Source organism: Podarcis tiliguerta (assembly GCF_965153285.1).
Source record: "Podarcis tiliguerta genome assembly, chromosome: 2".
NCBI classification, from domain to species: Eukaryota; Metazoa; Chordata; class Lepidosauria; order Squamata; family Lacertidae; genus Podarcis; species Podarcis tiliguerta.
The window spans coordinates 73,945,680-73,960,020 of NC_139535.1; the positions used below are offsets into that span (position 1 = coordinate 73,945,680).

The 14,341-nt window shown below is 42.3% G+C and overlaps 1 protein-coding gene across 9 annotated transcripts in view; it reads left to right on the forward strand.

Annotated features, from left to right (window-relative positions):
* The window catches only part of HTR4 (5-hydroxytryptamine receptor 4), a 164,548-nt gene that overhangs the window by 147,792 nt on the left and 2,415 nt on the right, over positions 1–14,341 (forward strand). For 7 of the 9 annotated variants that reach the window (XM_083430893.1, XM_083430889.1, XM_083430894.1 and 4 more), the window contains one exon: positions 4,183–7,572. Coding sequence is in view for 4 of the 9 variants with exons in the window: in XM_083430889.1 (XP_083287015.1) it covers positions 4,183–4,270 (88 nt within the window). In the remaining 5 variants the exon portion in view is untranslated. Of the gene's footprint in view, positions 1–4,182; positions 7,573–8,805; positions 10,608–14,341 lie in introns of those variants that run through there. The other 2 variants (XR_014508773.1, XR_014508774.1) reach the window with 1 other exon arrangement.

Consider the following 14,341-nt stretch of genomic DNA (forward strand, 5'->3'; position numbering starts at 1 on the left):
CTCTTCCAGTTGTTGTTGGGCTCCATTTCCCATCTGCTCCACCCAGCTTGGCCCATGATCAGGGAGAATGAGAGTTATAGCTGAACAATAACTGGAGGGCACTATGTTGACTACTTTTGGACTAGTTCCTGTTCACAGCCTGCTGCTATATAACAGCCGGGAGTTGCCTTGAGCACAAGGGGAAATGTGCTGTTGGGTGACTCAGCACCAGAACCACAAACTAGTAATTACTGGTGATCAGTGGAAACTTCCCCCCCACTGAACTCTGTAGAGACGTGGGTGGGTTGTGCACCATTAAGGGACTGCAGACTCACAGAATGTCCTCCATCTTATTGCTTTGATGGAGTTAAGTGAGCACAAGAAATAACAGAAACCAGAAGTGGTAGTCGTCAGAGCTTGATCGTGTTGCTATTTCCCAAAGAGAGCTTTCTGTGATGATTCATGCTCAACAGGAGGTTGTGAGCTCTGAGAAATTCTCATAAAAACTTCTGTATTTGAAATCAGCTTCATGCTATAACTAATACTGCATCAAACTATCTGTGATGACACAAAGTATGTGGAATTGACAGAAGTGTATTCTAATGCTTATGGGGTTTTGTTATGCTGCAGCAATTTAGAGCTATGGGAAGATTGTCTCATTTTTAAAATAAAGCAACTCCGGAAAGAACTATTTCTATTGTCGATTGCTGAAATGTCTCAAGACTGTAGAGTAACAGCCGTAATTCCATAGCTATTTCCGTTTCTGGGATAAAGTAAGGCAAGATAAACTACCAAGTAATCTCTGACCCTCGGAAAAGCAGATTTAATGACTGCATTAGGTAATGGGGAAAAAGTAGATGAATAAAAGACCACGCAAAATAGCCCTTTGAACCATCACAGTTTTGACTGTGTCCTGTATGTGATGCTAAAGTTACTGCTTCCTAAAATTCTATCTTGGTACTACTTCTTAGAATTGTGAGCAAGACTTTAAAAAAAGCTGAATTTAGCTAACTTTCCCTGTAATTATTGGCTCCTGGCTTTATTTTTAAATCTAAAAAAATAGATTGTACTTTGTTTTTAAAAAATTACCTGACTCTATGTCCCATGGATCTGAGTACTCCTCCCTTCTAGTCTTCTCCCTCAACATCCTATTATCAATAATGCATCATTATGTCTGAATCCTGGATTTCAATCTCAAGTCTGAGGTCAACTGTGGTCATGCATACAGAGATTTGCTTCCCTGTGCATACACACAGCTTTTTAATTTTTGGGGTGGAGAGGCCTTATGCCTAAGACTGAGCTAGAGAAGAAACTGTGAGAGGAAGCTGTTGCAGAATGATTCTTCACGCTTCTCTTTTGTCCAGTTTTTAAAGCCCATGTGGCTAAATTATTTCTGACAATTTTTGAAAGTTGTTCTTAGTCTCCTATGAGTCACATACTTCAGCAGGTCCACACATTCCACAGTACACTGTGCAAAAAACACTAGTCTCAGGCTGCTCTGGTTCAAAAGGAGGAGGGGGGAGAGAGAGATTTATTAAAAGCAGTACATTTTTATTTCCTCTACTCTGTCACAACAAAGTAAGACTTAATATTAATTATGTCTGTTCTTCTGCTTCCTTTTTTTCTGCCAAAGGTTTACTGAAAGGTTCAGTAAACTTTCAGCAGCGGAAGAAGATGAGGATATTTAATAAAGGTTTGCTTTCTTATAACAGAGCAGAGGAAGTCAAAGCGTACATTTTCTTTTCATAATAAATGTGTCTTTCTCTTCTCCAAAACCTCGTACATCATAGAACTTGGGACTACAGGTAAAAAGAGAGCTCTCAGATAACTTGGCAGCGGAGGGTTGAGATTAGGTTAAAACATCCTGGAATTCAGTTTTTAAAAGATTAAAGCATGATTGAACCTGAGATCTTCTGCACACAAAGCACATGGGTAGTTCCCTTTTATGCTTCTTCCTGCTTGGATGGCTGTCTCCAGAGGGTACTTGGGGTTGTTCGGCTCCATGCTGCTTTCAATGTGGGGTTGCCACAGGGCTCAGTGCTGTTCAACATTTACATGAAGCCACTATAGGGCTTTGTTGTGCATTTTTTTACCCTTCTAATTGTATTGCTGTGTTTTTAGGCTTCTATTGTTTTTAATTTTGTTTTAATGTGAGTCACTTCAAGTTATTTGGTAAGAAAAGCACCATCAGCATCAGCATAAAAATAATTGTTAGCAGTATGTTAAGGATATGTGGCTCTGTTTCTCCTTTACACCTGCAGTTGTGGCACTGGATATGCTAGGCCATGCATAGGCAAACTCAGCCCTCTGGATGTTTTGAGACTACAATTCCCATCATCCCTTACCACTGGTTCTGTTAGCTAGGGATGGTGGGAGTTGTAGTCCCAAAACATCTGGAGGACTGAGTTTGCCTATGCCTGTGCTAGGCCAATGTTTGGCATCGGTAATGAACTGGATGAGAGCCAATAAACTGAATCCTTATCCGGATAAGACTGAGGTGCTGTTAGTGGGTGATTCCCTTGGATGGGGTTAGACTCCCTCTGAAGGAGCAGATGAGCCATGTTCCTGGATGTACTGTACAAGTCTTAAAGTGCCTGATGTTCACTAACTAATGATTGTGTCAAATCAGCTGCTTCCAGCAACTACTTCTACATATAAACCTTCCAGTGTGATCTACTGACTGGTCATAAAAAACAGAGGCTATTCTCAACAGGGCTTGCTTCCCACCTGTGCCCTAAAATGATAGAGAAACAGATGCTTCACAGCATGCAATAACAAACATAGTCATCCTAATCTCTCTGCTTTGTGTTCTTATGATGCAATTGTGAATTATGTTGTTTGCATTTGTAATTATAGAGCTGAACAGATGGTGGAAGGCTTATTTCAAGGCAACACATCTACTAAAATAGCCTAGTCTGGGCTCCTAAGCAATTGCTAACTGTAAGCCTGAATCATTAGAATTGGGGATTATTTACTTTCTCTTTTTCATATAACCAAGGGAAAGAGGGTTTAGCGAGATGGGAAGTGTGAAAAACAGTGGATGTTATTTAAAATTGCAGCAGCCAGGTGGAACTGATTTCTACAGTTGTATATTTGTACCTTAAGAAAATGTGAGCCAAGAAGATTATCGAGCCATAATACTTGACACCAACTTTTTTCTAGATTTCTTTTTTAAATTATACCTTGCACCTTCTGTCCCATAAGTTTCCCCAGGGCCCCAGTTCGAATTCAGAAGTGGGGTAGGAGACTATCTAGTTAAAACTTGAAGTATCCTTAGTTAAGTTTTTACCTACAGGTTAGCAGAAAGTACCCATATGCCTTTAAGCCATTCCCTTCCTCTCTTGTTTAACTCATAAGTGATGTAGCTGTGTGACCTGTCCTGTTTGGATGCTTTTCTCTACAACCACCCAAAAATAGAGGATCAACACTGCACTGCTTCCATCTTGGTTTGTGTACTGATAGCAGAAAGAGGTGTCTAAATTAAGCCTGATGGCTACCTCCTTCCCAATAGAAAATCAGCATGTGATGATGTGTTGGGGCAGTTGTAGGACTCTGGGCTTAATTTGAGCCTCTTTGCACAACAAATGGCCATCATATTTCAGTACTGCCCCAGCCAGACTGGGCAGTGCACCAGAGAGCTTGTATCAGCCTCCCAAAATGTGGCATACCAAGCAGTATGGCCTGTAAAAGGTGCTGCTACTAGATTTTGGAACTGACCAGGTTGCAAGGACAATATTATTAAGGTGGGTTCCCTTATGCAACCTGGTCAGTTCCAAAATCTAGTAGCAGCACCTTTTACAGGCCAACTCGGTTCCAAGTTGTCTATATAGGAGAGAGTGGAAATTTGTGTTTGTACTAAATAGGATAAAGATTTTTGCTAATCTGTACAGCTAACTGCGTCTGATAATTGTGTATCCAAATGATGCAGGAAATAGAAATAGTTGGCTTTCCTTTTAGTCACTACATTTCAAATTAAAGCATTCTCCACAGCCAAGTAGTTTAGTGCACATGTTCTTAGGTCACATCCACATGATACATTTAAAGCACTCTTATATCCTTTTAACCAGTCATGGCTCCCCCCCCCAAAAAAGTAACTTATTAAGAGACACCCTGCTTAGGCATTTCAGAAAGGCTCTCCCCGCCCCTGGCATTCCTTGCACTTGTTCTAATGTGGTCTTTCCCTCCCTCCCTCCTTTTCTGTAGGTATACAGTCTTGTACAATGGGCAGCCCCAGGAACATGACAAGCTTCCGATCCATAATGACCCAGAATCCCAAGAGTCCTGCTTCTGACTAAGGTCCCAGAATGTGATCTGCCATGCAGGACAGTTGCAAGATGATGGTGCACCAGGAACCTATTGCCAGATCAATGTTGTCTGCATTGCCATAGTGCTCTCCTGTACTGATTTGACATCAGCAGCAACAGCAAGGATGTGCTCACCAACCGGAAGGATTAGGCAGTCTGCAGAGAGGAGGAAGGAGGTCCTTTTTTTGTTGCTGCAGAGTGATGCCTGGAAAAGTCATAGTGCTTTGCATGTGATGCGCAAACAGTAAGCAACATGCTTGATGGTTCTTGCATTTGCTTCAACAGATGTGTCCGTACACATCTCTCCGTCTCTGTCTCTCTTTTGTATTGCTATGTGGCAACAATATGAATCTTCTCCCAGAATTTGACTTGAAGTGCTAATATCAAACCACACTTTTGCTTAACCAAAAAGAAACAAGGAATTGATACTATTTTTCTCAGCTGTTTTTAATTGTGAGCTTTTACTCAAGAAATGTACTCCCCCAGCTGTGCAAGAAGAAAAGTGGCAGTCACGCTATGCATGTTCCCCCACCCTGGTATGTCTCCTGGCCAAAATATGTTGAGGAGCACGATTAGCCCAAAGAGAACTACGTTGTGGCCTAGGGATATGGAACTGATTGTGGTATGAAGTCCTGCAGCTCCCACCAAACTGATCTACGATGAACAGTCACAGATTCTATCACTAAGATGTCTCCATCTTCCCCCTCGCACGTTGTCAATGAGATCTTCATCTGGACAAACTTTGGGCAGTGCTGCTACAAAGAAAGAATGGGCCAGGAGGCAGAACCCTTAAGAAAGGAATAACTCACCTGTAATAGTTCACTAAGTGCCATCTTGACGTGCGTGTACATTCGACCACCCTTTATAGCTGAAGAATGTGTTTGGAAAACTGATTGTCTCATTTACTTGCCCCATTTTGCCAAAAGCTGGCTCTGTGGCTCAGGGACTGTGTGTGATGGACCAGTAGCTACTTGTGTGTCTTAGGGTTTATCAGTATTTGCTGATGACCCCAGGCAGTAACAGGAGCAGAGCCCTCAATTAGGGAATAGGCAGGCACCCAGGTGCATGATGTAAGACAGGGAAGAAGGCACTAGAGGCAGTTGCAGTGCCAACAGCTCCTGCTTATGTGAGAAGGGTGGAACAAGTAAATATGCCTTCTGGAATGGCCATCTTGGTAGGAGACAGGTTGTTCAGAATGATGAGGAAGTCCCAGGACTAAGGCTCTATTGAGCTAGGCAAAGATTCATTGGCTCCCTAGGCTGGGACAGCTGCCTGAGTGCTGTGTCAGCTGGTGGGACCTGTAATGCTGTTTATGTGGTACCCACAACTCCTTCAGTAGAGATGCTGCCTTGGTAGCAAGATGTTGGAGCCTGCTGGAGGTCCTGGTTTGAGACCCCTAGCACCTTTGCAGGGTTTTTTTCTTTTCTAATGCTTTATTGGAACTTCAGATATTTTCCCTGTCCCTCAAAAGGATGTCAGCCATGCTTATGTCAGCAGTTTCCTGCATGCAGATGTTACTGCCTTCCTTATTAGTGGTAGCTCCGCTTTTCTTTGCATGTTATGTTTATCAGCTTTGCTGTAGACCGAAGGACTCTGGGAGTTTGATTTTCACATCATGAGAAATGTGCAGATCCAAGCATGGATCTGTATTCTCCTTCACTGAAGATCTAACCTAAAGATGACAACCTTGCTCTGGACAACAGGTATTTTGTTACATTGTGTAATTATGTACAGATTTTTTTTTTAAAGTGTATAGGAGAAAAACATTATTTATTATTATTTTAAGGGGATTTTTATTTTCCCATGGACGTCTTCTGAGTTTAGGAGCTAAAACATTTTCATTAGTCTTTTGTTTTTGTTTTTTTATTTAAAAAACAGTTTTATTTTTCTGTTGCCATGTGACAGCTATTCACTGTTTTAAAAGAAGAAGGAAAAGACAGATTTTATAACAAAACAAATGCAATTCAAAGGACATTTCATTAGTCTACTCTTGTTGAGAGGATGAGTCTATGGCTTTTTACCCTGGTGTTGCTCTGCAGACTCTTGTTGCTTGTGCAGCTGGCCCCAAACTATGGGGATTTAGAGTGCTATTTTAGTGTGCCCAGTCTCTGCTGTACACATGTGCAAAGCTTACTTCATTCTGCTGGGTAGGCTCTAACTAGCCTGTGCAACTAGCTTTACAGATTAGCGTAACCCAGCTGGGGGTGGGGAGAAATCCTTTGGATATTTTGCATGCTCGCTGTTGTGCGCTGCCATACCCAAAGGGAAGTGAGCAGGGGCATGAGCTTTATGAACCCTGGAGAAAACTAGACTGCATGATCTCACCAGTGTTGTAAAGCCAGAGGAGCTAAAATGGGCCACCCGTGTGGCCCTGTGTTGAGACTGAGTGATTCACTTCTTTCATACTTGTCCTGCTCCGCAGAAACTAGAGAACCTGGAACAGTGACATATCAGCTGCCAAATTTACATTTTAACCTTCCTCTCCACACCCCACACCCCACAAGGCCAGCCCATGCTGTTTTGTTTTTGAGGGGAAGCTGCCACTACCACCACATTACACATCATCCTTTGCCTGCCCCTCCACCTCTATGGGCAATTCTGGAAGTTGTCCTTTATTCTGCAGCCCTGCACCCTGTCTGTGTCAGATGACAGCCAGCAGATTGCTTTCATCAGGAAATCCAGTCATCCTCACCTTTCATTGAAATATTCTTCCTCCTCCCAACCACATGGGAGCCACTTATTCACAAGAAGCTCCTATGTGACTGGGGTAATGTTGAAATGACCAAACCATGTGAAGAGGCGATACTCGCTTGCATCTTTCTCATGGAATGAGCACCATTCCAGGAGCAGGTATAGATTCCAGGAGAAAGACCTACCCAAGCAGCCCTGCTTGGGGATAATGCAGCTCTTACATGGCTGCATGCAGTGCTTTTTTCTGGGGGTACACAGACCCCTAAACATTTTGTGAATCTAAGTTTGGCCTCATTGAGGGGCAGTATTTCAATATGAGTAGGAAAATGAGAGTCCCCTAAACATTTTTTTAAGGAAAAAGGCAATGGCTGGATGAATGTCTAAAAACTACCTATATGGTTTTTTTTAAATGTATACCATGTCCAATAATCTGAAAACCAGATTTCATTAAAAATTGGGTGGGTCTGGGATTTGTGCCACTGAGAGCTCATATGTAAGCTTGGCTGAATTATATTATTGTGAACAAGTGCAGACTCCTTTATCTGACATATTTGGAGGACATGATTTCCTGTTGAATAAAACAGTGTTTTATTGACAAGTGTTGGTCATTCTTCAAAACTCTTCCCAGCTATAGCAACTGTTCAGGGTGACCTGTTTCTTCTCATGGTCCATTCTCTGTAGGGCATAAACTGAAAAACAATGAATCCCAATGAAAAAGCAAATATGTTGGATGCTGTGGTGATAAACTGAAGTGCCAGCACTGATTTTTGCAGGAGTTTGTAACAATGCCTCCTAGATTTTATGTTCCTACGTGTGATCTGTGACAAACACCCTAGCTCTTCATTTCATGGAAATAACAGGTACCTGTTAAGATACTGTACAGAAGCACTGACTGCACCATTCTCAGTAAGCTCTGTTCATTTCTAAATCATGGTAAAAGGAAATCTAATAAATGCATTTCACAGACAGAAGACTGATGCATATAAAGCAGAAGATCTGAACAGGAGTGCAGAGGAGAGGTCAGACACTTCAATTAGAAGTTGATCAGCCCTGTCTAGAAGATGCAAAGCAATAAATGGATATGTGCTTCTCAAATGCCAGGGGTACAAGCTGATAGAGATTGCCTGGCTTATGTGAGAGTTTCAGCTAAGTGACTGCCACAGTTTTTGTGCACCAGGCGGTCAGTCTAATGGTGTGCCATAAAGCAGAATCTTTTTTTGAACTAGTATTTAGGAAGGAAAAGATGAGTAATATAATTCAGTGTTGAAATGCATGCTTTCAAAGCTATTCCTTTTGAAGGGGAATCATATACTTAAAACCTGGCACACTGTACAATTGTCAGAAGTCATATAGAACACAGTTCCAGCAATGTTAACCATATGAAGTCCCAATGTGTGTTGATGTTGATTTTAAAGGTTCTCTGCAAATGTTTGCACTCACTCCACAATTGGAGGTGTTGCTGCCTAACCAACCCCCTGCTGTTTGTGCCTTAGATCGTGGTGGTGATGGTTAGCTTGTCTTTGGGATCTGGTATCCATCCTTATACTTTGTTGAAATAGAGGGGTTCCATTTCTCTCTCAATATTAATGGTTGATCATTTAGCATGAACTTGTGTGGGTTGGGATTTTTTGTACACTATCAAAGCTAGAGCCATCCTGTGGTAATACATTGCATGAGTTAATTAAGCAATGTACTAAGAGCTTTCTTTTATCAACCTGGAGCTCATTGCCAATTAATTTCATTGAGAGAGCTAAAACGTGTAGCCTTAAGAGAAAGCCCATTCAGTCTATCCACTTCCCATCACTATTGATGATTGTTTTCTTCCTTTTAGTTGTCTTTTTCTAAACTGAAAGTACCAACCTCTTTGGCTCTTCTTCATAAGGGTGGTGTCCTCACCGGTGGTAAGTCTAGTCATGGTTTTTTGCATTTCTCTAGTTACAGTTTGTATGCTAGAAGATCATACAAATACATGATCCAGCAAAGGAGACAGATACAGACACAAAACCAATATGTAAGTTTCTCTAGAGCTAGGACAAAATGTCACTTAAGTTTGGAATACTGTTAACCCTGAGAAACAGGATTGCCAGAGAGGTTCTTGTAGTTAATTTAGAATGAAACGTTACGTCTGGTGCTTATTATTATTTATTTCTTTGAATTACCTCTTGCTTACTGCAGAGTAGACTCTAGTTATAATGCATGAATGAGCCCAAGGCTATTGATAAAATGTCTGATCAGGCAAAGGCTTTTGATGTGTCCTCCCTCACCCCAAATGGAACTGCTTAACTGTAAGGTGTTGGCTGAAGTGATCAAGGGATAGCACTATGTTTTTTTATGTACTAGGCACAATAAGCATATTTTTTAATGCTGCAAGCACAATCCATAAAACAGAACTGTGACAGCAATCAGGTGTTGGAAAAATTTAGCAGATGCATGGCATTTGTTGAACATGATTACAATAGAGATAGCAGAAAGCCAAAGATGGCTACAGAATCTTCTAGTGCTTGTAAATAGTCATTCTGTAGGAATCTGTGAAAGTGTTTTGACCTGTCAACTTCGCTTAATATTTAGATGAGTCTTTAGCTCATTGACTGTTCCCTTCCTCAACTGATAATTTCCAGGCAGAGTTTAGGGAAGATCACACATTTGTCTTCTTAATCCTGAAAAGGACTATTTTTAGTTTCTCCACTGCAAACCAGAAGAATTACAGGAAGACTGACCAGCCTGAAGGCGGAATACTGGTCATGTTAGCCCCATTAGGGGCATAGATCTGAGTCTCGCACATGTAGCTCAGGGCTCAGACAACTGCCAGACAGGTGGCAGCTGTGAAGAACACACGGCCGCAAGCTGTGGCATGCTAGGAAGTGCCAAATATGCACCCAACCACACTTTTTATTTAATGGTCAAAACTTACTGTGAGTATGATGAGACTGGCAGTATGTACATCCACTTTGGCTTCACAATCCCAAAGGTAGTACTTAGGGGGACTGTGGAGCATATAGCAGGTAGACCTCTTGCTATCTGAGTGTCTTCATTCGTCCCACATCCCTAAAGTTGCCATTTTAGTAGCTGCGCTCACTTCTACTCTCATTTTCAGAAAATATTTAAAATGGCAATGGGCTTCTGCATACTTGCTGCTGGCAGGCACCTTCCCTTGCTGTTCACCTGCTCCAGCTAGCAGACCAGCTACCCACTACACACAGTAGTGATGGGAGTGGTGATATGGCAGGGGTGGCACTGGCATTTGGGTGAAGATCAACCCCACAACCCTCCTCAAAAGGTAAGAAAGGAAAAAGAAATGGGATGATGATGGCCATTAGAAGATGAGAGGTAACAACCAGAAAAAGAACAGCTGTAGCAGCATCCACTAAAAGTAAAAGTTATTGGGGGGGGGTCGTACCAGAAGTGCCAAGGTGGTAGTGCCCCCCCCCCCCAGGTATTTAATCAGGGGCCTCCTAAAATCTGGCACTGCCTCTGAGACCAAATAATGCAACTTTCATTTTTGTTCCGTTTGCTTTCCAGGCACATAGTAAGCAAGTTTCATGTCTGGCCTCTGTGGCCCAGGAAGTTGTGGCTGCAGTCTTGCTACAGAATGAAAGAAGGGAAGGCACCCGCACAGAACAAAGACCTCAAAAGGTACAGTGCTAACAATGGAAAGGCCCAACATGTCCACAGGGCAACTGAGCGTGTTAGAACAATTCTGTGGACACTGGGTTAAGAGTCTTCTCAGATCACCTTTGAAGTCTGCTGTATTTCAAATCTTCATGTTCTTAGTTTGTTATCCCTTACTTCCAGCAGCATGAGCCTAACAATATTATGTGTACAGTCAGGAGCCTAGGAAGCTGCATTGCACCAGATATTTGTTTTTCTAGCCCAGTACAGTAATACCTCCGCAAACGTCCACCTCGTCTAGCGTCCAATCTGGCGAACGTCCACGGCAAACCCAGAAGTACTGGAACAGGTTACTTCCGGGTTTGCTGCTCGTGCATGCGCAGAAGCGCAAACTGCTCCCCGCACATGTGCAGACATGGCGCTTTGCCCTGCGTCCTTTTCGGCTAGCGGCCAGGGCTCCAGAAAAGATCCCTGCCACAAAACAAGGTACGACTGTACTGTCTGCTCTTAACTGGTAGCAGTTTTCTGGGGGCTTAGACAGGGGTCATTCCCATCACTTGCTATCTGATTTTTTAATTTGTATAGTGAGGGCCTGTCTAAATAAGGCAGTTTTCAGAAGATGTCTAAAGGAAGTCAGGGAGTATTCCTGCTGAACCTCTACTGGTAGGTATTTCCATAGAACAGGGCCTGCCATACCAAAGGCTCAGCCCCCAGTGAAGTCCAGCCATATGACAGGTGACCACCAGAAGTTTCCCATCAGCAGATATCAGGGCTTGTTCACACTTCTGCTTATCCCATGTATAGAAAGCATTGGTCCGAGAGGTTTTTCATTTGCCCCGTGCTTTCTAGACATGGTTGAGCTCTAAGTGATAAAGGTGAAGCATAAGGAGTCAGGTGGAACTTTAAGGAGCCTTGGCGCTGAGACTCTTAATACTGGTCACCTGCCCTGCAACTTCTAACAGCCCCATGCTTCTCTTTGAACCACAAGAGCCAGCTTGGGGACATTCAAAGAGCAGTATAGGGCTGTTTGCAAAAGGGCTTTTAAACAGCCCAGCGCTTTGAAGTCCAAGGGGTTTCAAAGCACAGCAGATCTGTCAGATTTGGTCCTCCAGGGCTGGGGAGATAAGGATCTAGAAAAAGTTTCCCACTACCATCAGATGTACTGTGATGGGTAGTAGATTTTGGGTGGCATTGAATGGAGACAAGATGTCAATTACTGAATGTACTGAAAATCTTTTGCAGTGTGGGAGGAGGACATTGCAAATGAAAGGGTTTGTTTGCTCCTTCTACCCACCCTCTTTGGTTCCAGGAAGCTGGGGCCACCCCTTTGAACACTGGGCCTGCCATGTGAAGAGCTGCCATGTGAAGTTGGAAGGAAACTGAGCTGGGAGCATATGAATGGGAGGGATGCCTAATGGCACACAATCTCCTCCCAGGCCAATTCCCTCTCCCTCTGTAATGCCATAATCTGCTGTGCGTGTTGCTGCTACAGCTAAATGGACCACTGGAAGGCAAACAGACTGGAAAGATGGACCTCTGAGGCCAGTTCATAAATCCTTGCTGTCTGCCTTTCAGTCACTCCGCATTTGAGAGTTTAGAGTTAGAGGTTTCACAATCAATCAGTGGTGGAAAAGACTGGCTGATAACACCACAGCTCTGCCAGCCTTGCTGTGATTTTCCTAATAACGGTTTCTGGAGAGATGGGGAATTTTAGGCTGTACTTTTCCCCAAATGCAGGATTTATCTTACCTGCCCACTCAGCTCTCTGATGACACATCTCCTACCAGTGACGTGGTTCTGCTGCGCTTACCCATGAACATTATTTGGTAGATAACAGATTTGATGCAATAGCTACAGCACACTGTCCAGGAAGTATAATACAAGACACCAAAGCATGTTTACTAACCAAGCTTTCAGCTGCAAAGCATGAAACTGAAAATATAATCTCTCTCCACCTAAGCTCTGAGAGTCATGAGTGTGACAGAGAACCAAAGCAAAATCAAATTTAATACTTCAGCACGGGCTTCCTTGCCTACTTATTTTCACTCCGTGAATGCTTGGCAGTTAGGGTTTTTATATGAATTCACAGGAGTTACTCCCATTAATGGACCCAGCAAATAAATAGTGTATAGGTTCCAACAATCATCTTTCAGGCACGCACACACACACACACACACACACAAATGCCCCAAACCTACTAGTAAGCATTTGAAAGAACCTAGACATATATGTATGTACACGCTACATTCTTACTAAAGGTATTAGTCCTAACCCTATTTACCTAGCAATAAGGTCCACTGAATTCAATAGGACTTACTTCTGAGCAAATTGGTCAGGATTACAGCATTACAGGCAAGCATCTTTGACAAAATAAAAATAAAGTGTTTTTCTGGTACGGCTCCAGGAAAAAAATGTGATCCTGTAGCTAACTTTAGTATTCTGTGATTTTTGTTCAGTTTTATATATTTTAAAACCGAAAAGCCAATGCAGGTAAGTGATTTAAGTTTTGTAATGCAGCTACATCTAGGGGTGGAACAGGGCAATGCAGTGACAGCTGGATTTTTTTATAATTTATTTTGTCTGGATACCAAGATGAGTTTCTGGCTACTTTTGAGACTTCTTATGCAACTGGACAAAAATATGAAACCCTTTATGTTTATTCTTGGAGATCCATTAGTTTTAATAAAGTTATGTACCAGGGAGAGATCTGTAATGATAAAACTTTCAATCACGTCAGGAATGTTTTGCAGATATCCCTGTTGTAGTTGGAATGCAGGATTCTGCTCTCTCGCAACATATTTATGAAGAGTTTTAAACAAACAGAAGATTAAAGGGTAAATCAAGCAGACTGCATTCTTAGTTTACTGAGGCTTGAATTCCATTCACAATTTGAAAGGGAATAGATTATGCAGACAGATAACTCTCAGAAATGTTCAAGTTCGTTACCTCTAATGCTCATATATGATCTTCTTCAGCTATTGGGGGTTATATTTAGAAGCTATACTCCCAAAATAGGGATGGACATCATCAAAGCCTGATATCAAACTTATTTGCAGATGTTTTCTAATTTATATCTCAGAAATGCAGGTTTTTGTGTGTGTTTTTGCCAGTTCCACTAAAAATACAATCTTCACATATTGTATGTATTATTATAGGTGTACTATTATTATAGGTGTACTATTATAGGTGTACTATTACATGTAGTTCACATGTAGGTGAACTACATGTGCGCAGTTCAGGCTTCTAAAAGTAACCAGCGCATAAAAAGATAGTGTTATATGCATTGTGTTATACATAAAAATACTTACACATTAATACTGTTGCATGCCACCCCCACTCTCCCGAGTGGTGCAAAATTGCTGGGGTCCCAGCACTTTCCCAGGGTTTGTGTTTCCTTTGGAATGAGGCACACCAGAGAATGTGGTATCTTTGTAGACAGCTCAGTTGGCAAAGCACACAACTCTTAATGTCAGGGTCACGATTCCTGCATTGCAGGGGTTTGGACTAGAAATAGGTGACCCTCAAGGTCCTTCCAACTATGCAATTCTATTATTCTATTTACACATATATACCATCTGAGCCTACAAGTGAGGGCATCACAGCAACAACACCCCAATAGGGTCTCCCATAGCTGCAGCCTTGAATTCAAACAGAAACCAAGCATCACTTTGTCTCTCTGCCGTCTCAGCCAGCTGCTTCCAGCTTCTAGCTCACGTCACTCAACTCTCAACTCTGGCCTTTGTCTTTCTAACTACCAG